The following is a 27,853-nucleotide window of genomic DNA, read 5'->3' as shown; positions in this document are numbered from 1 at the left end:
TAAATTAAGAATATGGGAGATTGTTGCCACATTCTTGGTAATGTCACTGTCATGCCATATTTTCCCCTTGTTGATGACCAGCTTCACTGTGTTCCATAGTATACCTAATGCCTTGGAAAATGTTTGTACCCCTCCCCCGACCGATACTGCACTCTTTAAAATCAGTTGTAAGGTCTCATGCACACTGGATGTTTTTACAGCTGCTGGTTTTGGCTATTTTTTTTTTTTTTCTGCAGCCAGTAAACTCCCCAGCATGTTATCCTATGTATCCATGCACACATCGACTGGTATCGGCAGTTTTTTGGCAGCAGCGTTTTCTGGCTGGGAAAAAAAACCCAGAACTAGTGGGTTTTAAGAGAAGTTTTTCCAGCTGTAAAAACGCTCTAACTCTGATAATAGCTGAATAGCGTTTATCAGTGTTTTTCAGCCGTAAGCTTTTGTGGGTGTAGTTTTGCTAAAAAAAAAAAAGTGAAAGCGCTGCAAAAATCTTTCTACAGCTCATGCTACTGACGTTTTTATAACGTCCAGTGTGCATGAGGCCTTAATGTGATTGGGATTATTTTGAACACAGCCACATCCCTAATTAGAAGAGTGAGTTTTATTTTTTTATCCCCCCCCCATTTGCGGCCATATGGTTGTGCTTGACGTGCCTTTATCCGTGACCTAGCAGCAGTGTCTGAACCATCTGGTAAATCTGAGCCTGCAATTGGTGCTGCTTTTTGTTCGTTTTTTTTTTTTTTTTTGTGACTATTGCCAGCCATTGCACTTGTTAATGGCTGTGACCTGAGCAATCATTAGCTTTAGTTAAAAGGTACTGGATCAAAGACTGACTATAGTGGTGTGTGTGTTTGGTGTTTTTTTTTTTTTTCTCTTGATGTGTCCCTATAAAGGGAAACTAGTATCTTGCTTCACCATTTCACGGTGGCTTAGGCTGATAATCCTTCAGGCTTATGGTCCTAAAGAAAAAGTTCTGCACCTTCTGTCAAGTCACTCTACACACATCAAACACAATGCCTGCAGGCCAAATCTGGCTTGCCAGGCCTTGTCATGTGGTCCTTGCACCTAATCCAGCAGCCAGAACGTGGCAGAACTCTATTCTGCCACCTCCAATTCTCACCCTTCGCTCCTGCCTGTCACTTGTAAACACAGAAACCTATGTTACAAAGGACAGCTTTGGCTCCCGAAACTTACAAATCCCTGCATGCGCTCACGACGGGGACAGATCTCCAGAATCTGGGAGAGAGAATGATCTCCCTGCAAGGAGTGTCCAAGCAGCCTACACAGGGATCTACTAGTGATGGGCAAGGTAGGAGAGAGATGTGAGGAAGCTTTGGGGGTTGGGCCTGAGCTCTGCACTCAGTGCACTCCAGATACAAACAGCTGTTTTAGGGCAACCATACTGATGCAACCCACAATTAAATGGAGTTTAACACCCCTTCTCTACTAGGTTTGAAAAAGACTCTTGGGCCTTGCACTGGGCTTCTGTTTCCCAGTTTTGGAGGGGTGTCATCTGGTCTTTTACACAAGGCCTCATCTAATGCTGACCTCAGGCGTAAGGTCTCTTGAGCTGTTGGCTGCCTCCCAGTTCTGTTTTTTTAGCACTAGCTTTGTGTGAGAAAGTAGTACTTTCACCCCCTTCCTACCCAGGTCAATTTTCAGCTTTGAATGACAATTGTTCAATCATGCAATGCTATACCCAAATGAAAGTTGTGTTTTTGTTTTGTTTTTTAACGCAAATGGAGCTTTCTTTTGGTGGTATTTAATCGCCACTGGGTCTTTTATTTTTTGCTAAACAGACAAAAGATTGAAAATTTTGGGGAGAAAAAACTTTCTTTGTTTCTGTTATTTGAAAATTTTATAAGTAATTTTTCTTCTTCATTGATGCGGCTGCGCTGATGGACACTGATTGGCACCGATGGGGCTGCGCTGATGGTCAGCGCCCTGATTATCTTCATGTCCCCTGTCACAGGAATGCCGATTATCGGTTCTTACACTGACAGCGCTGGGGAAGGGAAATGCCGATAACCGACCTTTTGTTTACATGTGATCAGCTGTGATTGGACACAGCTGATCACATGGTAAAGAGCCAACGTTGTTGTCTCTTTACCCTGATTGGTGATGAACTGTGTCTGAGTGATCACCAGTCGGCACGCTGTGCGCCCCCTCATGACCAAAATGAGAGGATGTCTTATGATGTCCTCTCAGAAAGAGAGCGGTCCCACCCGACCATTATTTTACCATACAGTGGGAAACCGATTAGTCTTACATTTTTAAAAATCTCCTCTCTATTAAAATACATGTTGATTAGGTAAATTATTTATCAAGTATTCTGCACATAACTTTTTTTCATGTACCTGCCTGAAAATTGACCTTTCATTAGAGGACACTCTCTAGCCCTTGCAGGACCACATGTCCATGACCACTTGTGCTCATGTAATTGCACATGCTTACAAAAATATTGTAGACTATTGTGCTAATATTTAGTTACTGGCTGAACTCCCTCCCTCCTTAGTTACTAAGATGCAGGCGGTGTCTGCTCATAGTGTCCTTGCTATTTAGAACCACAAGTGTACATTTACGCTAAACACTTTATGCAGGTAAACATTTTAGCACAAATGTTTACATGCATATAACGGTGAATTATATCTTATTTGCAGGACTTTGCACATTGTGTGCGTGGGCCCATGGCATAGCTTACTGCTGCGTTCTGATCCATTAAAAAAATATTCGCATTACATAAACCCTGCCCTTAAGCTACAAATGCAGCAGCCAGTGTTTATACATGCTGCAATGCTTTGCTGTCTTATGTTTGTAGAGCTGCACGATTCTGGGGAAAAAATTAGAATTTTCTCGGCACAACATCAGCTTTCACATTCTACAAAAAATTGGGCTAACTTTTGTTTTTTTGTTTTTTTAGTTCATTGAAGAGTGTTTTTGTTTTTTTTGTTTTTTTTTTTTTTTTTCCCTCCTAGGGCAGCAACTAACAATTATTTTTATAATTGATTAGTTGGCCGATTGTTTCGATTAATCAGATAACCTTGGTTTGGTGCATAATTTAGTTTAATATGTAAAGTTTAAAAAAAGCTAATTTATTCTTAAATATCTCTATGCAGTGGTAAGTATAAATAACCAACTATATGGTTAGGGAGCAAAATCTCTAATCCACTCTGAGAATAACAGGCAGAGATTGAATTTGGTAAATATCAGACTCGGAGATCAGATTTTTTTTTTTATTTATAGAAAAGACTGTTTCGCCGCTTTTCAGATAGAACTGTAATATATTCTGTATGACAGACTCCCTTGTCATAAGCAGGTGGCTTGATAAAATCTGCCTGCTGTCACTTATGCCGACCATACAAAAACAATGTCTTCCTTCAAAAAAATTTTCATTTTAAGAATGTTCTTTCAATTTTTCTAATCATTAGTGTGGTCAAATCGATGTTTGTTTTTCAACCTGCTGCAGGCATCATTCAGATATACACGCACAAAGTCAAGGACGTAATATGACGTACCTTGGGCGGGAAGAGGTTAAAGGGGTTGTAAACCCTCGTGTTTTTTTCACCTTCATGCATTAAGGTGAAATCTTCTGGCAGTGACCGCCCCCCCCCCCCCCCCTCCCCGTTTTTACTTACCTGAGCCCCGTATTTCCCTCGGTGGAGACGCGCTGTCCCTCTCTGCATGGAGACCCAGCTCTTGATTGGATAGGTTGATAGCATCACAGCCATTTACTCCCGCTGCTATCAATCAAATCCAATGATGCTAGTGCCGGGGGCGGGGCTGAGTCCGGTATTTGTGTCTATGGATACCGAATGCTGGACTTGGGAGCATGCCCGCAACGTAATCCCCCGGGAGAGCGCTTCTCCTAAGGGGTTATCTGATGCGGGGAGGAGCCGCGATAGCCGTCGAGGGACCCCAGGAGTCGAGGATCGGGCCACTCTATGCAAAACGAGTTGCACAGTGGAGGTAAGTATGACATGTTTGTTATTTTACATTTTAAAAAAAAAAGGGCCTTTACAATCACTTTCAGATTTTTGTAGAATGAAAAATGCATGAAATGTGACAAACTCAGGTCACTGCTGCAGGACCCAAATGTTAATAGGCAATAGGCATCATTGTTGTCCTGTAGCTAAAAATATATTGGGGGCGTGGGGTTAACAAAGACTTGCACAACACTTATAAATTGAGAACTTGTAGTAGATGTTGCTACTAATCAAGAAAAGGGTACAAGCCCCTTTGTTAATTTGGAACGGTCTACACTCCGTTTTCTGTTCTGTGGCTGTGATCGAGACGGCACAGAGAGCTCCAATCTCACAGGTGTGCAAGCTCAGAGCAGAGTAAAGTGGTAGATGTTATTCTTGTGCAGTCTCTAGTTGTGCTGTGTAATCAATGCATCAGCAAAGAGAGGGATGCAAGCTATCTACTGGCAGCCCATTCGACATCCCATACGACATGAATACTTTATTAACAAAATGCAAACTCATCTATGCTAGGTCTGTCTCTGGAAGTTGTGTAAAATCTGGCAACCCTGGCTAAACCTTATGCCCAGTGTCAATGTACAGATTTGTATTGCTATACCTATTAAATTTAAGAGTAATGAATTATTGTGGAGTTGGATTTGGGATATGATGGGATTTAGTGTGGATGATGTATGAATGTGCTTATGGTTAGTATTTTACTGCCATTTTGTTACATGTTCTGTGTGCTACTAGTTTTAGGCACTGCTATATCTGGAATGGTTTTTATGGATGGCTTGTATGTGCATGCTCAGCGGCGGCTGGTGTTCAAAATTTGGGGGGGGCGCAAACTGAAAAATTTCAACTGTTAGTAATGCGGGAATGTAAATGCTCATTTATCAAGTGATTTATGTATTATCATTACTGCTAGATAAAACACTGACTGTCCATTTCAGCCTCACTGTGCCCGTGACAGTAGGCCAATCGCATCCACATTTCAAGTAATGGAAAATAAAACCACTTAACATAAGGTGTCCCAATCAGAGCCCCCCTTTATAGCAGGTGCCCCCCTTTACAACAGGTGTCTCCATCTGCCTCCCCCTTTAAACCAGGTGTGCTGATGTAAAGGAGGACTCTGTTGGGGACACATAATATAATGTGCCTATCAGAGTCCTTCTTTACATCAGAGGTCTCCCCTCTCCCTCCTCGTACTCGCAGCTCACACAAGTCGCCTGTCATCCACCTTTGGGTGGCTAAGATTAGTAAGTGAAACTGGAAGTGAAGGCACAGGACCCGCTAATGGCACACCACAGCAGGAAACTATGCTATATAGGGAGTGTTCAGGGTGCAGAGCTCAGCGCCCCGAGGTCTTTCTAAAGGAAGCCAATAGAGCTTCTTGTTTGCAAACACATTATGCTTCTCATAGCAGCCCTGTGTCCGGCGCCCTGCACACACTAAGGCCCCTTTCACACTGGGGCGCTTTGCAGGCACTACAGCGCTAAAAATAGCACCTGCAAAGCGCCCTGAAACAGCCGCTGCTGTGTCTCCAGTGTGAAAGCCCCGAGGGCTTTCACATTGGAGCGGTGTGCTTGCAGGACAGAAAAAAAAAAACTGCAAGCAGCATGTTTGGAGCGGTGTATTCACCGATCCTAAACTGCTCCTGCCCATTGAAATCAATGCAGCAGCGCGGCTACATGCTGTAGCGGTGCTTTGTGGGAGGTTTTAACCCTTTTTTGGCCGCTAGCAGGGGTTAAAACCGCCCCACTAGCAGCTGAATAGCGCCGCTAAAAATAGCGGCGGTTTACCGACGACGCACCCACCTCCCCAGTGTGAAACCGGCCTTAAGGGGCTGGTGTTTGGTTTTTTTTTCTTTGTTTATATATGAGTAGCTTTGGGGGGGGGGGGGGGCAGGGGCGGTGCCCTGTGCTTGCTGTACCATGTACTTGTATGAAAAATAGGGGTGCAACGGATCAAAAATCTCACGGATCGGATCGATCCTCGGATTAGAGTCACGGATCGGATCATTTTCGGATCAGCAAAAAAAAACACACATCTTGTTACACCCACCGGAGTTTTAGATTTAAAAGCTATTTTCAACACAAAACCGAGCTTATATGCATAAATACAGTATTTGTAGATCGGACAGACTGTTTAGATGTTAAATTTTAAAAGCAACAGCAAACCTGCTGACCTTACATGGTTGCTAATGTGACAGAATACCTCTGATTTTCACATTTAATGTTAAATGTGAAAATCAGAGGTGTTCTGTCACATTAGCAACCATGTAAGGTCAGCAGGTTTGCTGTTGCTTTTAAAATCTAATATCTAAGATGTCCGCTTGCCCCCTTCTCATTCTGTCATTACTGTACTGTGCGGGGTGTAGCAAGATGGCGGCGACGAAACGTCACTTCCTGTCGAGACAGCGGTCGCTTCCAGGTGTACCAAGATGGCCGCCGCTCCGGAGCTAGGCTGAAGCCGTGGCCTTTCCTATGGCCGAGGCCGCAGAGTGCTCCGCGGATCGGCACACCGTACGGATCGGCAACGATCCGTTGCACCTCTAATGAAAAAGTATACTCTTCTTTGTATTGCTTCCTTCGTGTGAAGTCCCTGGTGTTCCTGCCATTCAGTCTGCATTCCTATTCAAAACTGACCACATGACACCAGTGTGTGGTCAGTTCTCTAGCTGTGCTGGGAACTCGGCCTGCTCTCCTCAAATGATCAGACTTGTCCTGACAGCCCCCCACTCAGCCATCCACTTGAAAGACCAGTGTACTGCAGTTTTTCCACTATTGGCTCTTTTGCACTTGAACAGAGGGTGTGATCAATTGGGAGAAAAAAAAAGGGGAGGGGGGCGGCGGTGTGAGTCACACATTTTGCCTTTCATTTTAAACTACATGGGTTGTCTTACAATGTAAAGGTTTATGTATACTTTAAACGCATTTAAAAACGATTATCTTGATTGACCCTTTTATTTCAAATAGTTTCTATTCATATCAATGTATCGCTCTAATACTGTTTCTTATTTGTTTGTGTTTAAGGTTCTCCCACCCCCCCATTAAACATCACAATGGCAACTGAGATTGGTTCTCCCCCGCGTTTCTTCCACATGCCACGCTTCCAACATCAGGCTCCCCGTCAGCTTTTCTATAAACGTCCTGATTATGCACAACAGCAGGCCATGCAGCAGCTTACATTTGATGGCAAACGTATGCGAAAGGCTGTGAATCGTAAGACTATAGACTACAACCCATCTGTTATCAAATATTTGGAGGTAATGTACAATCATTTACTGGAATGTGATTAGAATTTTTTTTTTTTTTTATTCCCCCCCCCCCCCCCCCCCAAGACCCCCTCTAAAGAGGTCCATGAACTATGATCACATTCTGTCAATGTCCAGTTTCTCCTTGCTCACCAAAGTGGTCCATAAATGTTTTGCTACTCTACAGTTCTCCTTGGTCCTATTTTACCTGACACTTCATCCAGCTGTTTTGGAAGCAGGCACCTCTGTATCCTATATAATTTATTTATTTTTTTACATAATTCTGCTTGTTCCTTACAATGGTTAAGCCCATCCTTTCATATCAATTTTGCTAATCCAGCATATCGGACAGGTGCTGACAGTGGAAAAGCTTTGTACTGCTGCCATAATTCAACACCCATGGTCCCTGCCCCACAGGGCAGATATGCTGGTGTGGCCAGCATTCTCTTACTGTTCCTTGGATAGTGAATGCCCATGTTTGTTATCTTGGCTGTGCTGCTTGAAGGCATCTGCACATTGCTAGGATTTTGAATACCTCATATGGTGCCTCCTGAATGGTGGAGCTGTCAGTTTTGGCTTTAGGGTCACACTAACATTGTATGTCCACTAGATCAGTGGTCATCAACCCTGTCCTCAGGGCCCACCAACAGGCCAGGTTTGCAAGATAACTGAAATACATCACAGGTGATATCATTTGCTGCTCAGTGATTGCAGTATTCTAGTCTGCATCTCCCCAAGGTAATACATAAAACCTGGCCTGTTAGTGGGCCTTGAGGACAGGGTTGATGACCACTGCACTAGTGGACATACAATATTAGTGTGACCCTAAAGCCAAAACTGACAGCTCCACCATTCACTAGAGACCAACTAGGAAAAGCACTGTTTTGCAAGAAAAAATTGCAGTGCAAATCTGTAGGTACCAAAAACTGTTTTAGGTGCAGAAGCTTTGGATAAGGTAAATTTGTTGCTGCAAGGCTTAATTTAGCTTTAGGGCAAGTTAGGATAGGGCTATGTGTTATAGCGGTGTTTCTCAACTCCAGTCCTCAAGGCGCCCCAACAGGTCATGTTTTCAGATTTCCCTCAGATGAAACAGCAGTGGTAATTTACTAAGGCAGTGAAACAACAAATCACTTGTGCAAAATAAAGGAAAGCAGATGTGCGGGCTCGCTTTCCGAGACGAGCTGTTTGTGTGTCTATAGATGTGCTCAGCCATTCATTGTAAGCTTTGTATTCTGTGAATACAAAGCGTCATCTGATTGGCTCAGTTGGAGAGCATGACGTCATCAGCCTGCCTCTTAGCCTCTGCCAAACGGAGTTAGCTTTGTATATAATCACAGAATACAAGGCTGCCTATGAGTGGCTGAGTGTCGCTCAGACTGATTCTTTGGTCCTGGTGCGAGATGGAAAGTCTGTCTCACAGCCATAACCCAGGACTGTGTACTGTATGGAGCTTAAAGCTTAGAGCCAGTTCAGCAAGCAAAATAGTTTTGTTTGGACCACTTTGGTCCAAAAAAAACTAAAGTCACAGGAAACATGGAGATTAACTTTTAAGAATAGTATGCGGGGTGGAGGGGGTCATTATTTTTGGGGCTACTGGTAAATGCAAGTCTGAGAGCTATTGCTAGTCAGTTTCTGAAAATGGTATTCTCCTGGCTGTCATTGGTTTAGGTATATTCTGAGTTGCTGTCCCAGAGCACATATGCAGCAAGTAAAGTCAGAACACTTGATTTGCTTGCTTGTTTTGGGTCACTGATTTGGGCAGCATTGAAGCCATTGGATTAGGAGAACAGTGACAGCCTACATAGGTTTATAGAAACCTGTACTGAGAAAATATCATGAAAGCTTTAATGTAGGCTGCCACTGCACCTCTTTTGGGAATATTGGTTGCCTGGTTATGTTGCTGAAGCTTTGGTTACAGACACCAAAGCTACCTATCCATACTTCTTGGTGAATTGGATACAGCAGCCTAAAAAAAATAAGGAACGGATTAAGTTGGCAGTACTCATTGAGAAACCGTGCTTCCATACAGAGTAACACAATGACTTACAGTACACAGTTTGCTGCAGAGGATTATTAGATCCCAAGATCCAATGTGAACAGGGAGGACAGAGAAGGTTCTTTGCAGAAAATCCTTTCTTATTCAGATGAAAGATAATGCTACCTGTCTGTAGTCTGGATCACGCTGCACAGACACTAAGTGATCTACATACTTGCTGCATAGTAATTCCGGAGTCCTATTTACTGCGCATAGCTATGGGGTGGGCTCTGCGAGTAACCCTTTCCAATCCAGATGAAACTGGCTGCTTAGCAGCTCCCTGTAGCCCAGGGAGTTTGTCTAAGACAATTATGGGGTCTTGTGATAAGGTATGTGTCTACAAATGAAGTCTTCTTACTGCATTGCCATTCAATGAAAAATGAGGTGCACGTTTAAAGAGCAGCATAATGAAATAAAGTGTGATGAGTCATGGTTCATGAGCTCACTACTATACTGAACAATACTCCCACTTAATTTCTTAGTGTGGACCCCATGACTGGATTATAACAATCATCTTGGTCTTAACCTGTTCCCTTCTCTCCCTCTTGGTACCATTATGGGGAACTGGATGCTCCACTGGGTCCTGCGGACTTCTAATCCCTTCGCCCCTTCTTTTTCCCCCCTTCTTACCCTCTCATTCTTCAGCATTCATATTTTTTATTTTATTTTATTTTTTTGTTTTCATTAGCAATTGCATCCTATCTTAAAGCATTTGTTACCCCAACACTTCATATTCCTGATATATGCCTGCTGTACCATGTAGTTGTATGAAAAAATATCCTGTTCTTATTGCTTCCTTTATGTGAAATCACTGGTGTTCCCGCCAGTCCCTCTACTTTCAAATTAAAAACTGACCACACTAAACAGCAGTGTACATTGTGGTCAGTTCTCTAGCTATGCTGTGTGCCTTCCACTATGCTGTGTGCACAGCCACTCACTGGGATGCTGAGTGTGCTGATGCTCCCCCCCCCCCCCCCAGCTCTTATGCAGCTGAGAACAGAGGGAATTTGGGGGGGGGGGTTATTTATAATGTGTTTTTATATCTATACAAAAAATTTTTTCTTTTCATTTTAAACTGGATAGGTTTGGTTTTACAAGGTGATTGTTTACAATCGCTTTAAGAACTCAGCCGTACCTATTGGTCCCTACCATTGCTGGTAAACCACCTATATTGTATTAGCTTTTTGATATTGTATTACTCGAGATCTCAATTTCGATAAAACAGTATGTATACTGTTCTTTGTGCCGTCTCCAACTTTCTATAAAATTCTGTTAACCAATAAAAACTTGTGTGATCAAAGAAGCATCAGAGTGTTCCACCAAGCCAAAGGCGGATTAAACAATACTGTGAGACTGGAGCCCTGCTTTAACCATTTCCCTACCACAGTACGTCATATGACGTCCTTGAGTTTGTGAGGGGATATCTGAATGATGCCTGCAGCTACAGGCATCATTCAGATATCATTCTTTGCAGCCGATGATTCTCTGCACGGTAAGAACAATCATAGCGGCAGTTCCGCCGCTTGATCGTTCTTATAGGCGACGGGAGGGGACGTCCGTCCCCCTTCCGCCACCATCTGGTGCTTCTCCGGGCTCTCCCGTGCCATCGGGGGCCCGGAGAAAGAATCGTCCGTCGCTGGATGACGATGATGAAGATTTCCGGTGACCAGATGGCCACCAGTTATCTCTGACCGTCAGAGGTCATGGAGCGTTCTCGGAAGTAAACAAAGCTGTGATCGCGGCTGTCAGCATGAGATCGGTGAATTTTTTTTCTTAATCTCATGCTTTCCAGCCTGGAGGAGAGATGTGGGGGTCTTATTGACCCCGTATCTCTCCATAAAGAGGACCTGTCACAGTAGATTCCTATTACAAGGGATGTTTACATTCCTTGTAATAGGAATAAAAGTGATCAAAAAAATAAAAGTGTAAAAAAAAAATAAAAATAAATTTTAAAACACCCCGGTAGCTCATGCTGAGAAGCAAACACGCATGTAAGTCCCGCCCACATATGTAAACGCCGTTCCAGCTACACATGTGAGGTATTGCCATGTGTGTTAGAGCGTGTGCAACAATCAGGGCTGGCGCTACCACTAGGCGGACTAGGCAACCGCCTAGGGCACACTGCCACCTAGGGCGCAGCCAGGACCGCTGGTTTCCCTACTTTCCGCCGGGAGCTTCTCAGTGCCTCGTTCTTCATAGTCCAGCATGCGGAGGGCGCGCACGGTGACAGCACACTACCACAGCCGCCGAAGCTTCAATCACACACACACACACACACACACACACACACACAGAGCGGCATGTTTGTGGGCGGTCCGCTCCATCCCCAGTCTGCCTCCTCTTCCTGGGCCATTTGTCACTGTCAGTGTGGAAATCCCTTCCCAATAACGGGGGAGGTCGTCCCGCCCCGGGGCGGGAACAGTTGACAAGTGACCATACGGACGCCGTCCTCCTACCTCTACTCGACTCTCACTTGAGCTCTGAGACAAAACAACACACAGGTAGCCGTTGGCCACGCCCACCACCACACGGAACACCCACCCCTGCTATCGATTGGCCGTGGCACCACAAGCATACACATGATTGGCTGCTCTGACGGGCTTTTTATTGGTGACATAGGATTCCATGCAACGTGCCTGCCTGAGCTCTCTCCTTCTTGTTTTTAAGGGCAGCCCTGAGAAGCTGGCACTAATGGCCAACACAGTGAGTGAAGTTCTTGCACCTGTCACACTCTCCACCTGCCACACTGGCTCCCCACCTGCCACACTGCCCCCCGCCCAACCTGTTACACACTGTACACACTGCCCCCCACCTGTCACACTGCCCCTCTAACCTGTTACACACTGTATACACTGCCCCCCACCTGTCACACTGCCCCCCCACCTATCACCCCCCCCACCTGTCACACTGGCCCCCCCCCACCTGTCACACTGGCCCCCCCCACCTGTCACACTGGCCCCCCCCACCTGTCACACTGGCCCCCCCCCCACCTGTCACACTGGCCCCCCCCCCACCTGTCACACTGGCCCCCCCCACCTGTCACACTGGCCCTCCCCCCCCCACCTGTCACACTGGCCCTCCCCCCCCCACCTGTCACACTGGCCCTCCCCCCCCCCCCCACCTGTCACACTGCCCCCCCCCCCCACCTGTCACACTGGCCCTCCCCCCCCCACCTGTCACACTGGCCCTCCCCCCCCCCCCCCCACCTGTCACACTGCCCCCCCCCCCCACCTGTCACACTGGCCCTCCCCCCCCCCCCACCTGTCACACTGGCCCTCCCCCCCCCACCTGTCACACTGGCCCTCCCCCCCCCACCTGTCACACTGCCCCCCCCCCCACCTGTCACACTGGCCCTCCCCCCCCCACCTGTCACACTGGCCCTCCCCCCCCCACCTGTCACACTGGCCCTCCCCCCCCCACCTGTCACACTGGCCCTCCCCCCCCCCACCTGTCACACTGGCCCTCCCCCCCCCACCTGTCACACTGGCCCCCCCCCCCCACCTGTCACACTGGCCCCCCCCACCTGTCACACTGGCCCCCCCCCCACCTGTCACACTGGCCCCCCCCCCCACCTGTCACACTGGCCCCCCCCCACCTGTCACACTGGCCCCCCCCACCTGTCACACTGGCCCCCCCCCACCTGTCACACTGGCCCCCCCCCACCTGTCACACTGGGCCCCCCCCACCTGTCACACTGGGCCCCCCCCACCTGTCACACTGGGCCCCCCCCACCTGTCACACTGGCCCCCCCCACCTGTCACACTGGCCCCCCCCACCTGTCACACTGGCCCCCCCCACCTGTCACACTGGCCCCCCCCCACCTGTCACACTGGCCCCCCCCACCTGTCACACTGGCCCCCCCCCACCTGTCACACTGGCCCTCCCCCCCCCCCCCCACCTGTCACACTGGCCCTCCTCTCTCCCCCCCCCGCCTGTCACACTGCGCCCCCCCCCGCCTGTCACACTGCGCCCCCCCCCCGCCTGTCACACTGCGCCCCCCCCCCGCCTGTCACACTGCGCCCCCCCCCCGCCTGTCACACTGCGCCCCCCCCCCCGCCTGTCACACTGCGCCCCCCCCCGCCTGTCACACTGCGCCCCCCCCCCCGCCTGTCACACTGCGCCCCCCCCCCCCCCGCCTGTCACACTGCGCCCCCCCCCCCCCCGCCTGTCACACTGCGCCCCCCCCCCCCCCCCGCCTGTCACACTGCGCCCCCCCCCCCCCGCCTGTCACACTGCGCCCCCCCCCCCCCCGCCTGTCACACTGCGCCCCCCCCCGCCTGTCACACTGCGCCCCCCCCCCGCCTGTCACACTGCGCCCCCCCCGCCTGTCACACTGCGCCCCCCCCCCCCCCCCCCGCCTGTCACACTGCGCCCCCCCCCCCGCCTGTCACAATGCTGGATTTGGATGTCTCTTTGCTAGACAGGGCTGTCTCTGCTGGATTGGGCTGGATTTTTTTTTTTTGCTGGATTGGGCTGTTTCTTTGACATCTTATGGCATGAATTTTTGCAAATGAAAAGAAATGTAGCAGTTTCATATTTAGATGTTTTAATATTTTCTACTGTTTTTAAAATGGTAGTTTTAATTTTTTTTTTTTTTTGGGGGGGGGTGTGTGCAAGTAGCTGGTCTTGCCTAGGGTGCAAAATAGTCTAGCACCGGCCCTGGCAACAATTCTAGCACTAGACCTCCTCTGTAACTCTAAACTGGTAACCTGTAAAAAAAAATTTTGAAGCGTCGCCTATGGAGATTTTTAAGTACTGAAGTTTAGCGCCATTCCATGAGTGTGCGCAATTTTAAAGAGTGACATGTTAGGTATCTATTTACTCGGTGTAACATCTTTCACATTATACAAAAAAATTGGGCTAACTTTAATGTTTTGTTAATTTTTAATACATGAAACTGTTTTGAGGCATTTGAAAAATTGTGCAAATACCGTGCGAGGTAAAAAGTTGCAATGACCGCCATTTTATTCCCTAGGGTGTCTGCTAAAAAAAACATATATAATGTTTGGGGGTTCTGAGTAATTTTCTAGCCAAAATACGATTTTTTTACACAAAGGAGAGAAGTGCCAGAATAGGCCCGGTATGGAAGTGTTTAAGTAGTATGACTGTATAAATGTGTTCAGTACTTGGGGCTCATCCACTTCACACAGCGCCCTTTTTCTGTGTGCATAACCTGCGTGCTGTGAACATGTTATAATGCATTACAGAAAATAAGTGTGTGTAATTCTGTGCGCTGTAGCATTTTGCAGTGCAATGGAATGCACTGTGCTGTGCCTAAAAATAGAATATGTCCTAATTTTGCAGCACACATCAGTCCAGGATAATGAGCCAAATTTCTTTTGTTCTTGCATCGTGCTGAACAAAGCCCAGTGGTGCTGATGTGAACAAGCTCTTGGTCATTACAGGGCTGGGTTCCTCAGTGTTTGGTTTATGTATTTTTTGCCTTGCAAAAAATGTTGTTTTATGGGGGTATAATGGTTGCACATAACCCACCACAATGAAGCCAAAGGGTTCTTTCACACGGGTGATCCGCCCGGCAGACTCTGCTTTGCTCAGCGGGGGATCGCTCAGCTGATCCTTGCTTAGCAGGCGGATGACAGGTCCGTACTGTGCAGAGACTGACCTGTCAGAGCCCCCGCCACCTCTATGGGGAGGTCCGTTTTTCAGAGCCCCCGCCTGTCCGTTTTTTCATTCTATCTGCCAGACAGATGGAAAATAGGTCACCATCCATTTGGATTTCACGGACAAGAATGGATAGCAGCGGGTGTTAGTGGACATGTCACCGCTGACATCTGCTGCCCCATTGGGGTGAATTGAATGTCCAATCAGGTCCGTCTGAAAAACTGACAGGCGGACCTGATCGGAAAGCCCATGTGAAAGGGGCCTTAAAGCGAAGTTCCGCTGGTTTTTGAGTTTATTAAAAGTCAGCAGCTACAAAAAGTATAGCTGCTGACTTTTAATAAACACTCACCTGTCCCACGGTCCAGCGATGCGGTCGCCCGAAGCCTCCTTTCTCTCCCCCTCCTCTTTGCGGAGCCGACATTGTAAGTGTGGGTGCTCGGTTGTGACAGTTCATGGCTTCACAGCGGGGCACGCACTGCGCTCTGTCAATGGCCAGGCAATGTTCTGGGACCTGTCACGTGTCCCAGAACAATCATAGCAACACATGGTTTTAGTTGATCATCCTCCTTATGTCTTAATCTTTTGTTAACATGTTTTGTTTTCCTCTTTTTCAGAACAGAGTATGGCAGAGAGATCAGAGAGACATGAGAGCCATCCAGCCAGATGCTGGTTACTATAATGATGTGAGTGTTACCCTACATATACTTAGCTGCTTCTGTTTTGATATGAGTCGTTTACCATTTTTATATCCTTTTCCTGATTTGCAATTTTTAATTTTAGTAGTAGTTTACAAAAATGAATTGCTTTTAATAAGTTGTTTGAAGAGCCTACTGGCTTTCTAATAAGAGAACCCAGTACTAGACTGCTGTATGGCCTCTACATACGCTGATCGGTTTTATGCCTTGGTTCAGATGCAATCCTAACAGGTCCTGTTTGACAATTTTTAAGTGTGCATGGTTATGAGATTGTCTAGCCCAGGCATTTCAAACTCAAAACAGTGGGCCAGACTGAGTAGAATAATACCTAAAAGGGACTGCATTATATATGCTGAGGGCTGCACCTTTTTAATTCCAGAAAAATAAAATGGCCCCTTTTTATTTCTGTGAATGGAAATGGCACTTTGGTAATTAACATCATAGTAATGACTGCATCTTGCAATGTGTACCACCAGTCTGTAATGCCTGCTCCTGCCTTTGTGGTGGCTTACTCTGAGTTCATTTGTGCTCTGACAGGGAGAGAATATATTGAAATCACTTGGATGTAAAGTTTGAATGCATTAAGAAAATGTGCTAGCAGGTCAGGCAGAGGTTTTTAGGTCTTTCCCGTAGCATAAGCATTTTTTGTTTTTCAGAACGCTTTCGTCTCGTTTTATTGGATCCCTTACCTTAGGCAGGCATCTGATGTCTGTGATAAACCAAAAAAAAAATGTAAAAAATCCTGTTTCTGTAACCTTCCTTTTAATTTTTTTCTGTTTTTTTTTTTTTTTATTTACATTTTTTTTAATTTTTTGTAGCTGGTTCCTCCTATTGGGATGCTTAACAATCCACTAAATGCGGTCACTACAAAGTTTGTGCGAACCTCTACCAACAAAGTGAAATGCCCTGTCTTTGTAGTTCGAGTAAGTATCCTTAGAAAGTGGTGTAGGATTTATAACAGTCAGTTAACTAATGTTTGATACGGTCTTGGCTTTAGTTATATTATGTTCTTTCATTTCAGTGGACTCCTGAGGGTCGCCGCTTAGTTACTGGAGCTTCAAGCGGAGAGTTCACTTTATGGAATGGGCTGACATTTAATTTTGAGACCATTTTACAGGTTTGTATTGAACTTGTTGTCTTGTTATGTGCAAACCTAATTATTTTCGAGTAAATATTTTTCTTCAAATTTGTTTAACCTACGTGAATTTAGAGGTAAATATATCTTTATTGTTTTACAAAAAAGTAACATTAGCATTAGAGATGTACCCAAACATCATAGTTTTTGACACAAATCGGATGGCCTGAATAGACATAAGATAATAACACAAGGGTTGTCATAGAAAGGTAGACCTTCCAATAATCTGTAGTATATCATAGTGCATGAGTGTCAAACCTAAAGTGAATTTCGTTTCATTGCTTATTCATAACAATAGAATAAAAGACAGCATAATTAGCCGCATTCTCCACATACTAAAGAACATAAAGCGCTCATTACTTCATTCTGTTTTGGCTGGCTGAACTGCATAAGTACTTCATACATCTCTTGGGAATTTTACAAGTGATCTGACTCATGCCCATGTCAATATATGGAGTATGCTTAGTTTTCCACAATATGTAAATAAAAACTTCAGTAGGGAGTTATGGGCCCCTTGCAGACAGGGCCATGTGCAGATGTGCCTGGGAAGAAAGGGCACCATTGAGTTCATGGATAAATGACTGGACATGCCTTTCAGGCATCTGTCTCCAAACGCACCGTGCACTAAATGCTTTTACCACTTGGTACAGCATTCAGCTACAAACTGCCATAGACTTTGATGGTGACCAGCTGCAGGCAGTGGGGTTGAATACTATGCCAGTCTCTTCCAAGTGCACTAAAATGCCAGGGGGACACACTGAACCTAGACAGCCTTGTGTGCAAGGGACCTACCTCCAGATTAGAACCACTGTTAGATTTTAATTATGGTTTGTATGTCCATCTGTATTCACCTCTTCTGTTAACCCTGGTCACCAGAGCAGATGGTGAAAGAAAATTTTACAAAAGTGATGGTTGACACACAGTATGTCTTCTTTTGCAAACACTTCAGTCTAGTCAGAGGTGTAGATTTCCCCTCACTTTGTGGTGGTTTGTACTGATATCCCATCTTTTCCAAAGGACACATACAGCCCTTAAACCCTTGAAATGATCCTTTAAAAAGGGTCAGCAACTCTTCTCAATCTCACTAACGTTTAACAAAAAAAAAAGTTTAGCTGGAGTTCAACCCCCTCTCCCACTTTCTCAATCTAATATGTTTGGCCCGTTAAACTTCAGATTAGACTGTCAGCCTGTTCTATCAAACTGCTGGTTGATCAGAAAATAAATGCCAGTTGTGGCCTTGGAGTTGTCTGGCCAGGTTGTACTGTACTTGTATGTTTTCCTGTACCATACAATATAATAAAAAAAATATCCATGCAAGTGATAGACTTTGTGCTTTCCTTTTATGGAATAGAAAAATGATTTGCAGTACTGTCAAGCTTCCAGGGAAAAGGAAAGCCTATAGAGTCTATGCTGCAGCTTGGAGAAAAGGTGATCTGAGATCTGCAATAGGTCATAGAGCTCACATGGAGAGGCAGGCTTGGAATAACTTTTACAGTAATAAAACAAACATAAAAATGTACTGTTTTCTTTCAGGGTTCTCTGCAGAAAATATTTTTTCTTCAGTAATATGTTTATTTTAAAGCCGAACTCCAGCTTTTCATACACTTTTTATACAGTTTGTTTGGGTCAAGCTGACCCTAACGAACCTGGTCTCTCACTAATGTGAGGGCACTGTATGTAGTTGAGGCTACATACAGCATACCGCACTGTGTTCCAGGTTGGAGCCGAGACTCCCAGTCTTACTCCGGGGTCACAATGGATTCAATCACAGCGGCGCTCAGCCATTTAGAGAAAGTGTTGTATTCTAGCAGTGAATACAAAACTTCCTCTGTTTGGCTGGCTGAGTCAGAGGCGGGCTGATTTCACAACGTCTGACTCAGCCAATCAGAGGAAGCTTTGTATTCATTGCTAGAATACAACACTTTTTTTTTTTTTTTCTCTGAATGGCTGAGTGCCTCTGATACTGTTTTCCAAGTCTCGGCTCCAACCTAGAGCACAATGTGGTGTGCTGTATGTAGCTTCAGCTACATACAGTTTTTATACAGCACAACCAGTGGCCTCGTATGTTAATGAGGAACATAGTTTGGTTGGGCCGGCTTGGCCAGTAACTATGTAAAGTGTATGAAAATCTAGAGTGCAGTTTTAAGCCACTGATAACTTGTCCTGAATCGACACTCATCAGATTCAAACTTAGAATAAATTAGGTGGTGATTCTGCAGACATGCAGGCAGCTATTTGAATATTTTAAGGTAATCTGTCAGTTCAGAAACATGGGAGTTGCTATTGCTTAAATGATCAAGCATGCCACACTTTACCAGTGAACTGCTGGTGCAGAGTAAGCTATATATATAATAATATGAAATGTAAGGATGTCAGTGATGGCAGCTTCCATTATTCTGTTGCTAAGGGTCATGTTTAAAATAGATTTTGCTATCCTGTACAGTTTCTAAATTGGGCAATAATGGTCTTGCATTTTCTCTCTCCTATATATTCAGGCTCATGACAGCCCAGTCCGAGCTATGACCTGGTCACACAATGACATGTGGATGCTGACTGCTGACCACAGTGGATATGTGAAGTACTGGCAGTCTAACATGAACAACGTCAAGATGTTCCAGGCACATAAGGAGGCGATTAGAGAAGCCAGGTTTATAACCAATCTAACATTTTCCATAGTTGTTGTTGTTATTACCAATCTTTACTGTTGTAATTCTTTATTGGGCTGTCTTGGGCTGTGTGGGGGGACAGGCTTATTCAGTTGTAAACTGCTTCTACACATCCCATATTGTGTTTTATCCTGCCCTCCTACAGCATTGTATACACCCTTTCACACAAACTGTGTATGCCGAGACATTTTCTTTATAAATAAAGAGTTCTGTGCCTTTAATAGTTCACAGATGCTAAATAAAGCACACAGACATAAATACAAAAGTTGACATTGCATGTACCATGGCAATAAAAAAAAAAAAACAAAAACTGCTCCCAGAATGCCAAGTCCTACAGGAAATGTAGGGAGAAATGTGAGATGTCATTTTACAGGGAAGAGCTCAGTTACTTTTTGTTTTTGAGGTGCAGCTCTTTTTCCTACGTGGGTAACATCACTACAAATGTGTATGTTGATTTACTTGATCAAATCGCAGAAATGTCAACAACTGCTTTTCATCTCAGCTGTATTGAAATCAACACCATCAGCATTGTAGTATACTAGTAATTATTAGAACTCCTGTCTTATGGTGACCATTTAAAGGAAGAATTCATTCTTATACGTTGCTGAAAACATACATTTGGCTGGATTTATTCTTTCATATGCACCCCAAAACACTAGAAGCTGATGTTTGAGGGATGTTTAAAAACGTGTTTTAAGTTCCTTTTAAAGAAGGGAGGAAAGGAAACACTTAAAGAACAACCTTCTAAGCCATGGCTGGACAAATCTGAAGAGCCTGGTAGTCAGTATTGGATTTTTGAAAGGTTTTCCTGGTGCCTAATTTGATTTGCGTAATCCTGAATCCTACAATTGCTCCACTTCATGACATTTTTTTTTTTTTTTTTTATCTAGGCCATTTTAAACACTGTACTAGAATTAAATGAACACTGCCATGAAAGATTAATGGGTTTACCATTGCTGAACCTTTAGTAATGCTAGTTCCTTGGCTGTCATTCTGGAGCTTTGACTTCTCTGAGTTGTTGACACACTTTTTTTAAAAATTTTTTTATTTACACTTCTTTCAGTATATGACTGAAATGTACAAAACACACAGCCAAGCATCTAGCATTTTATAGGAGGTGGCCTTCAGCGGTAGCCCTCATACTTTTTATGACATACGCACTCTTAATAACTCCATTTTACATTCTTATAGCACACTTTGACTATTTCACAATGGCTTCTTTGCAAAGGGCAGCGTCGGTCCGGTGTTAAATTAAATCTCTACTTTATTATGTGTATTGGCTGCTATGTGGAATAGTGCAAACCTCCAGGGTGCAGATAATTTGTCATTTTTAACACTCAGGAGCTACAAAATTAATATATTGCTGCCAATTGTAGTTGAAAAGTGAGAGGCTTGATCCTTCCCTTGTGTCTTGCAATTGGTTAGTACTGGTTACATACGTTTAGATTAAGTATTTTCATAATGGAGCACTTATGGGTTTTGTAGTTCCTGTGGTGCCCAGTACAGAGAATGATCTAATATGCAGGCTTCTGGAGGTTTTACTTTCAACTCCACTCAGGTTCTAGTTTTATTTAAAGTGTATATAAATCCAATATTTGAAAAGGTGAACTGTTCAATGATTACAATATAGGCAGTTTTTTTTTTCTGTGAAGGCTTGTATTGCATTCTTAATCCTGCCTGCTTTCAGCCACTTCAAGTCATCAGGTGGCAATTCTGCTTCTTCATCCAGACCCTGAAAGGCAGTGTTACCATCCTAAGCTGCACACTCCTCCTATAGACTATTAGATACGTATTGTTACACTCAACCTCTTTTCTTGTCACCAGAGCATGACACAACATGGGTTTAGTAAATACTTTATTGTAGTATACCTACTCCATACTACTGTGCTAAAGTTTTAGGCAGGTGTGAAAAATGCTGTAAATGAAAAGAAGAGAAATACAAATCAATATTTGGTGTGTCCACCCGTTGCCTTAAAAACCGCATCAATTCTTCTATGTACACTTGCGCATTTTTCGAAGGAACTCGGCAAGTAGGTTGTTACAAACATCTTGGAGAACTCCCCTCAGATCTTCTGTGGATGTAGGCTGTCTCAAATCCTTCCATCTCTTCATGTAATCCCATAAAGACTCGACGTGATCAGGACTTTGTGGGGAACAAACCATCACCTCCAGGACTCCATGTTCTTTATGCTGAAGATTATTTCTTAATAGCATTGACTGTATGTTTGGGGTCATTGTACTGCTGCAGGATAAATTTGAGCCAATCGCGCACCTCCCTGATGCTATGGCATGATGGATTAAGTATATGCCTGTATTTCTCTGCATTGATTACACCATTGATTCTGACCAAATGTCCAATGCCATTTCAGAATTGCAGCCCCAATTTTGTAAGGGACCCCCACCATGCTTCACTGTTGCCTGCAGACACTCATTATTACCTTTAGGTGAACAAACTGCATCCTGCTGCAGCCAAATATTTAAAAGTTTTCACTTGCTGACATTGTTCTGCACCCCAGTTCCCTATGTTTATGTGCATAGTTGAGTTGCTTAGCTTTGCTTCCATGTTAAAAGTATAGCTTTTTGTCTGCAATTCTTCCATGAAGACAACTTCCGACCAGACCTCTCCGGACAGTAGATGGGTTTACCTGGGTCCCACTGCTTTCTGCCAGTTCTGTGCTGATGACACTGGTAGACATCTTTCCTTGGCTGACCACTGCATTTACGGTCCTCAACATTGCGCATTTCTTTGTGCTTTTTCAAAAAAGCTTAAACTGCACATTTTGAAACCCCATTCTGCTTTGAAATCTTTGCTTGGGAAAGACCTTGCTAATGCAGTATACAACCACCTTGTGTTTGTTGCTGTGCTCAGTCGTGCCATGGTGTGTGACAGGAAACGGACTTCAACCTCGCCTTAGTAGCATAGTTTAGCTGTTCCTCAACCAGTAAGGATGAGCTCCGGCATGTTCGCACAGCCCATGTGCAGAGCCCGCCAGGAAGTCAGCACTGCGCTAATCACAGGCAGTGAGACATTTCCCGATCTCTGCAGCTGCGCATCAGGACAATGTCTCACTGCCTGCCTGTGATTAGTGCAGTGCAATGCCGACTTCCTGGCAGGCCCTGCACGTGAAAGACAGAAGCAGAACATTCCATAGCACAACTTGCCAACCACAGTCTGCCATTGACCAAATTAACCTGTCCCACAGTCTGCGTTAAAAATAGGGGTTTAGTTAGCATGAGTTTGCAAACGCATGCATAAGCTGCAAGGCCTTTTCACGGCACCCTGTGTATGCTTGCAGTCCTAACACTACTGAATTTATAAGCGTCTCCACAATGGAAGCACATGCATTAAATGGATAGATGAGAGGCAGGTGGGCCTGGAGGCAGCCCAATCCCCCTTAAAGGAACAGGAGCACACTGGACACCGCTGGGCTCTGCACGTGGGCTGTGCGAACACGCCGGAGCTCATTTTTATCAACCAGTTTTAAGCCTCCTACGCAACTGTTTCTGTTTTAAGCATTGACTGTTTCAATCTGCATATGAAATTTGATGATCATTAGCACCTGCTTGGTTTAATTTATTAATGATACACCTGACTCTAATCCTACAAAAATCCCTGACTTTGTGCAAGTGTATGAACTGCTGCTGATTTCAAGCCAATGGGTGGTTGCTCTAAATATTGATTTGGTTTAGATTTTTCTTCTGTTTGCTCACTTTGCATTTTGTTAATTGATAAACCCAAGACCTATATTTTATTTATTTTTTAAAGCATTCTTACGTACAGCATTTCTTCACAGCTGCCTAAAACGTTTGCACAGTACTACTATAACTTCAGCTCAAGTTGAATCGAGTTTAAATGTCACAGTAATATTTCAAACACAAATGGACTACAAAAATGTGCATTCTGCAAATTGATGACAAGTCCAGGTATTTTTCAGACAAACATTTTGGTCTGTGACATGTAGCAACACAGCATCACAACTGTGATATAGTTCTTAGTTTTGTTTTTTTTTTGTTTTTTGTGTTTTTTTTGTTTTCCAATTTGTTAAATTTCATTGCTCAAGAAAGGATATCATGTTTATAAAAACATAGGTATTAGGGAAAATGTAAAAACTACAATAATTGGCATCAAAGTTAAGCAAGGTATGTCAAAAGCAATAGAAAACATTAACCGCTAGATGCTTACTTCTGTAGTGGCACTTGTGTGCTCCATTAGTGTGAGTGAAAGCTGATCTAGTGTGTATGGCTGAAGAATAATTGCTATTATATTAAATTTAAAATGCTGTAGCTGCTGACTTTTATTAAATTTTAGGGTTCCTGCGATGTCGGTACCTGAGGCTGATTTTTGGGATCAGCTCTCGGGTGCTGCTGCCGCCGCCATTCAAGAGTAAGGGAAACCGACAGCGAAGCCTACTGCGCATGTGCAAAGCGCGCTGCGCTTTCTAACTGGCCTGGTGGCAGAGGAAGTAGGAGGGGGCTGAACTTTCGAGGACCAGTGCTTTAAGTGTATGTGAATCTTTTCCTTGTACAATGGATTCAGTTTAAATTGGAAAGACAAAAGTGTATGTGTATATATAAAATGCTCACGCTAAATTATTTCACTAAATTATTTTTTTATTTTAACAACTTACCACCCGGCGGTGGTTCAGTTGTCCTGACTGGGCGTCATATGACTCCCTGCAGGATAACAGCTGCTGCGCGCCCGTGGGGGTGCGCATCACGATGATCGGTGGTGCGGTGTGTCAGTCTGACACACCGCTACACTGATCTCAGTAAAGAGCCTCCGGTGGAGGCTCTTTACCACGTGATCAGCCGTGTCCAATCACGGCTGATTACAATGTAAACGGGAAGAGCCGTTGATCGGCTTTTCCTCACTCGAGTCTGACCGTAGAGGAGAGCCGATCGGCAGCTATCCTGACAGGGGGGTCTGCGCTGATAATCAGCGCAGCCCCCCTCAGATGCCCACACTAGACCAACAGGGAAGCCCCCAGGACCACCAGGGAAGCCCCCAGCATGTGGATGACCTGATACATCCCCTAGGCCATCCACATGTGAAAAAATAAAATGGGCACTGACTGGCACCTCTTTGGCACATTACAACACAGGGATGCCTATCAGTACCTGTCAGTGCCACCTCATTGGTGCCCATCAGTGCCACCTTATCAGTGCCCGTCATTGAAGAAAAGAAGTAGTTATTTACAAAAAAAATGTAACAGAAACAAATGTGTGTGTGTTTGTGGTTTTTTTTTTCCAAAATTTTCGGTCTTTTTTTATTTGTTGTGCAAAAAATAAATTGCAGAGGTGATCAAATACCACCAAAAGAAAGCTCTATTTGTGGGAATAAAATGATAAAAAAAATTTGGGTACAGTGTAGCATGACTGCGCAATTGTCATTCAAATTGCGACAGCGCTGAAAGCTGAAAATTGGCCTGGGCAGGAAGATGTCTAAGCCCTCGGTGCTTTCACACTGGAGTCAAAGCAGCGGCACTTTCGGGTCGGTTTGCAGGCGCTATTATTAGCGCAATATCGCCTGCAAACCGCCCATTATGGGCTGGAAACTGAGAACATTAGTCAGTCCTGCCCAGTTTTTCTTTTGTGAAACTACTCCATTATCCCACTATCTCCAAAGCATAGCCATTAATTTAATTGTAGTCTTAAGATGTGGACTAAATGGACTGAGGGTCAGTTTATACCAGAATAACACAGGAACGCGGTCTGCGTTCCTGTGTAATTGCAGTGCATTTTTACAGCTCATCCATATGAATGGGCTTGAAAAACGTATTGCACCAAATCTCATGGTACTGCAGTACCCAGGTGATCTGGTACCCGCAAATCGTGAAGTGCGTTTTGAAAACTCTGGGAAATGCGCCTTCCTGCACCATGTTCTGGTGTGAGTTGGCCCTAAGATAAGTGTACAGAGGATACCGGTCAGCTCTGTATCAGCAGCAGCTTGTTTTTTTTGCACTTCTAAAACATATGTAATAAAATGTTTGAATGATATACCTAATAGACCAAAAAGAAGCAAATGGGGGAAGTTTTATTGTTTTGGAGTTATGTACATTTTAAGTACATAATGACATAAACAAAAGTTGTAAAGTCTGTATCAAATATGCAATGAAACACTTTATTTCTGCTCTAGTGTAGTAAAACTTTTGACACAAGTATGAGGAGACGTCCCTAAAAGCATTTAACTAATATTAACATTTGATGTGAGCAAACAGTAAACACATGACAAATACATTTTAACTGTTTGTAATACTCAATCCCAACCCCACTCTCAACAGCGTTATGCAAAGAAAAAGCAGTGGAGTCATTTGTTGAAAAATACATCCCTCTTAGTCAGAAGAGCAGAAAGGTGTTAACTGTGCATGTACAGCATTAGTCTGTTGAGTAAGTTGTTTCTGGGCAGAATTCTTCCAGCCTGTGGCAGATTTCCAGTTCTCAGCAGTGGACTGTTTTTTTCTACACTAGATTGTGCCAAATACCATGCTGGTCAGGGGGCAGTGGAAAGGCTTGTGAAGTACTGCAGTACCTTTCAGGCTCAGAACCTGTGGCTGTCCATATATCAGCAGACGAGGTCTATAGCATTATCTCTGCCCCTATTTTAGAGTGGTTAACCTGAATGTTCCATCTAAAAGTATTGAATTCCTTTAGCGTATTTAAAGTGGAACTGTAAGAAAATGGATTACCTCCATTTCATGCAATTGTTAAGCAGTCATTAGAAAATGGACAATATCTTTGCTTACTAGCCTCCTGTAGTACCCTGCACATCAGATGTGGAAGGGACAGCAATGAAAGTCAGACCCCTTTCACATTGAGGCAGTTTTCAAGCATTTTAGTGCTACAAATAGCCTCTGAACCGCACCTGAAAACTGCCTCCAATTCATTTTCATGAGTGCTTTCACATGCAGAACGCTAGAAAGTCCTGCAAGCAGCATCTTTGGTATGGGTTTGGAGCGCTGTAAAAAGCACTCCAAAAACACCCCTGCCCATTGAAATGAATGGGCAATGCTTCCGAATCGCCTTAAGTGCGTAGAAAGCACCGCAAAATGGGTGTTTTCTGGATTTTTTGTTTTTAAGGTCCCGTCATGTGACCTTTAAAAAAAACATCCCCCAGCGCCCGAAAAGTGCGCAAAAACAACTGTTTTAGTGACGCTTCAGTGTGAAAGGGGTCTCAATCTTTTCTGCATCACACAGTGCTGTGGACAGAGATATCCTTTATTCTTGAGCTGCTTTTTCTTCACTGTTTAATTAGTTTAGATCAGTCTGTATTGCCTTGGTTACTGCTGAGCCAAGTAAATGATCTAGACTTACCTATGGCATCTGAAGACTTGCTAAGCAGAATTACCTCACTTTTCTGTGCCTGATTGCACTGCATTATTCCTTTGCTATTTTCCTGTGTTCAGAATGCAGTAAAGCATGTGACTAAAGATGTACACTTGAACAGTGTTTAATGCTATAGCGTGAATCCAGCCAGAAATATTTACATCGTTTTTCATTCTTTTGCGCATAGTTGCTTACATTTTTATTCTGCTCAGCAGTTTTTCTGCTTATGGTCGGTAATTGTTCTTTTTAGTAGGAAAAGCTTGCATTATCCAAAATTGTATGCAGCATTGCAAAGTACAGTTCTGTTCATCTAATTGGGGATTGATGGACATTTAGCTAGTTTTGGACTTCTCTGCATTTAAGGTGTGCATTCTTGAATAGGAGCATAATAAAAAAAAAAAATCTTATTTTGATTTGTAGCACTAAAAATATTTTATTTTTTTTAAAACCGCTGCGGTAGTCATTGTCACAACAATCCATCCAAAGCATTGGGATATAGTAAACGCCAGTGCTTTGTTACCTTGACAGAAGGTGCCTCATGGTGGCAGAAAGTAATAATGTGTACATATTTATACTGAGAGAAAATAATTGCAGGTTGTATTTCAGTTTCAGTGTTTTTAACCTGTTGCAAATGCTCAGCAGGACTGTCAGACATCTGCCTAAGGAGTGTGTGTGTGTGGTCTTTATACATAGCTGACCGGATTGACCTTTCGTTAGCTTGAGGCTGGGTTGACACTATTGCAAATTCGATGCGGGTTCACATATCTCCAGTGCGAATTTGCACAGGAGCCCTGTGCGTCTTTTGGTCCGAATTCAGCCAGAAATTCGGTCTGAAATTGGGCCTGAAACTGAATGAGGACGCATTGGACCCCTGCTGTGAGCCGCATGCGAAGATAGTGTGAACCCAGCCTGAGTGTTGTACCTGTTGGACTGCACATTGCAGGGCTAGCCTTGAATGTAATCTTTCGGCACTGAGTGCTGTGGTGTTTTGTGGTGTTAAGTTAACCACAGAGCGCACTCTAGGCCCAGAGCCAGGGTGCTTTCTTGGGTATGACTTGGTCTCTGACAACTTGCTAAGATGTGTGAGCCAAGCACAGGGGAACTACCTCTTTACTAGGGCCTTTGATCCCTGTTTAAAATTACTACTCTTTCAGGCTCTCAGAGA

General features: G+C 44.4%; 1 protein-coding gene across 1 annotated transcript in view; it reads left to right on the top strand.

The window, feature by feature from the left end:
• WDR33 (WD repeat domain 33) overlaps positions 1 to 27,853 on the top strand; it is a 160,044-nt gene that overhangs the window by 27,116 nt on the left and 105,075 nt on the right. Inside the window, exons 2-6 of the mRNA XM_073625786.1 lie at positions 6,992 to 7,224; positions 15,484 to 15,552; positions 16,383 to 16,487; positions 16,586 to 16,681; positions 19,195 to 19,346. Of these exons, the coding sequence (XP_073481887.1) occupies positions 7,021 to 7,224; positions 15,484 to 15,552; positions 16,383 to 16,487; positions 16,586 to 16,681; positions 19,195 to 19,346 (626 nt within the window). The 5' untranslated portion in view covers positions 6,992 to 7,020. The remainder of the gene's footprint in view (positions 1 to 6,991; positions 7,225 to 15,483; positions 15,553 to 16,382; positions 16,488 to 16,585; positions 16,682 to 19,194; positions 19,347 to 27,853) is intronic.

The sequence above is a fragment of the Aquarana catesbeiana genome, linkage group LG04, assembly GCF_042186555.1.
Source record: "Aquarana catesbeiana isolate 2022-GZ linkage group LG04, ASM4218655v1, whole genome shotgun sequence".
Lineage (NCBI taxonomy): Eukaryota > Metazoa > Chordata > Amphibia > Anura > Ranidae > Aquarana > Aquarana catesbeiana.
The sequence above is the reverse complement of the archived record's forward strand: the minus strand, read 5'-3'. Positions and strand labels throughout refer to the sequence as shown.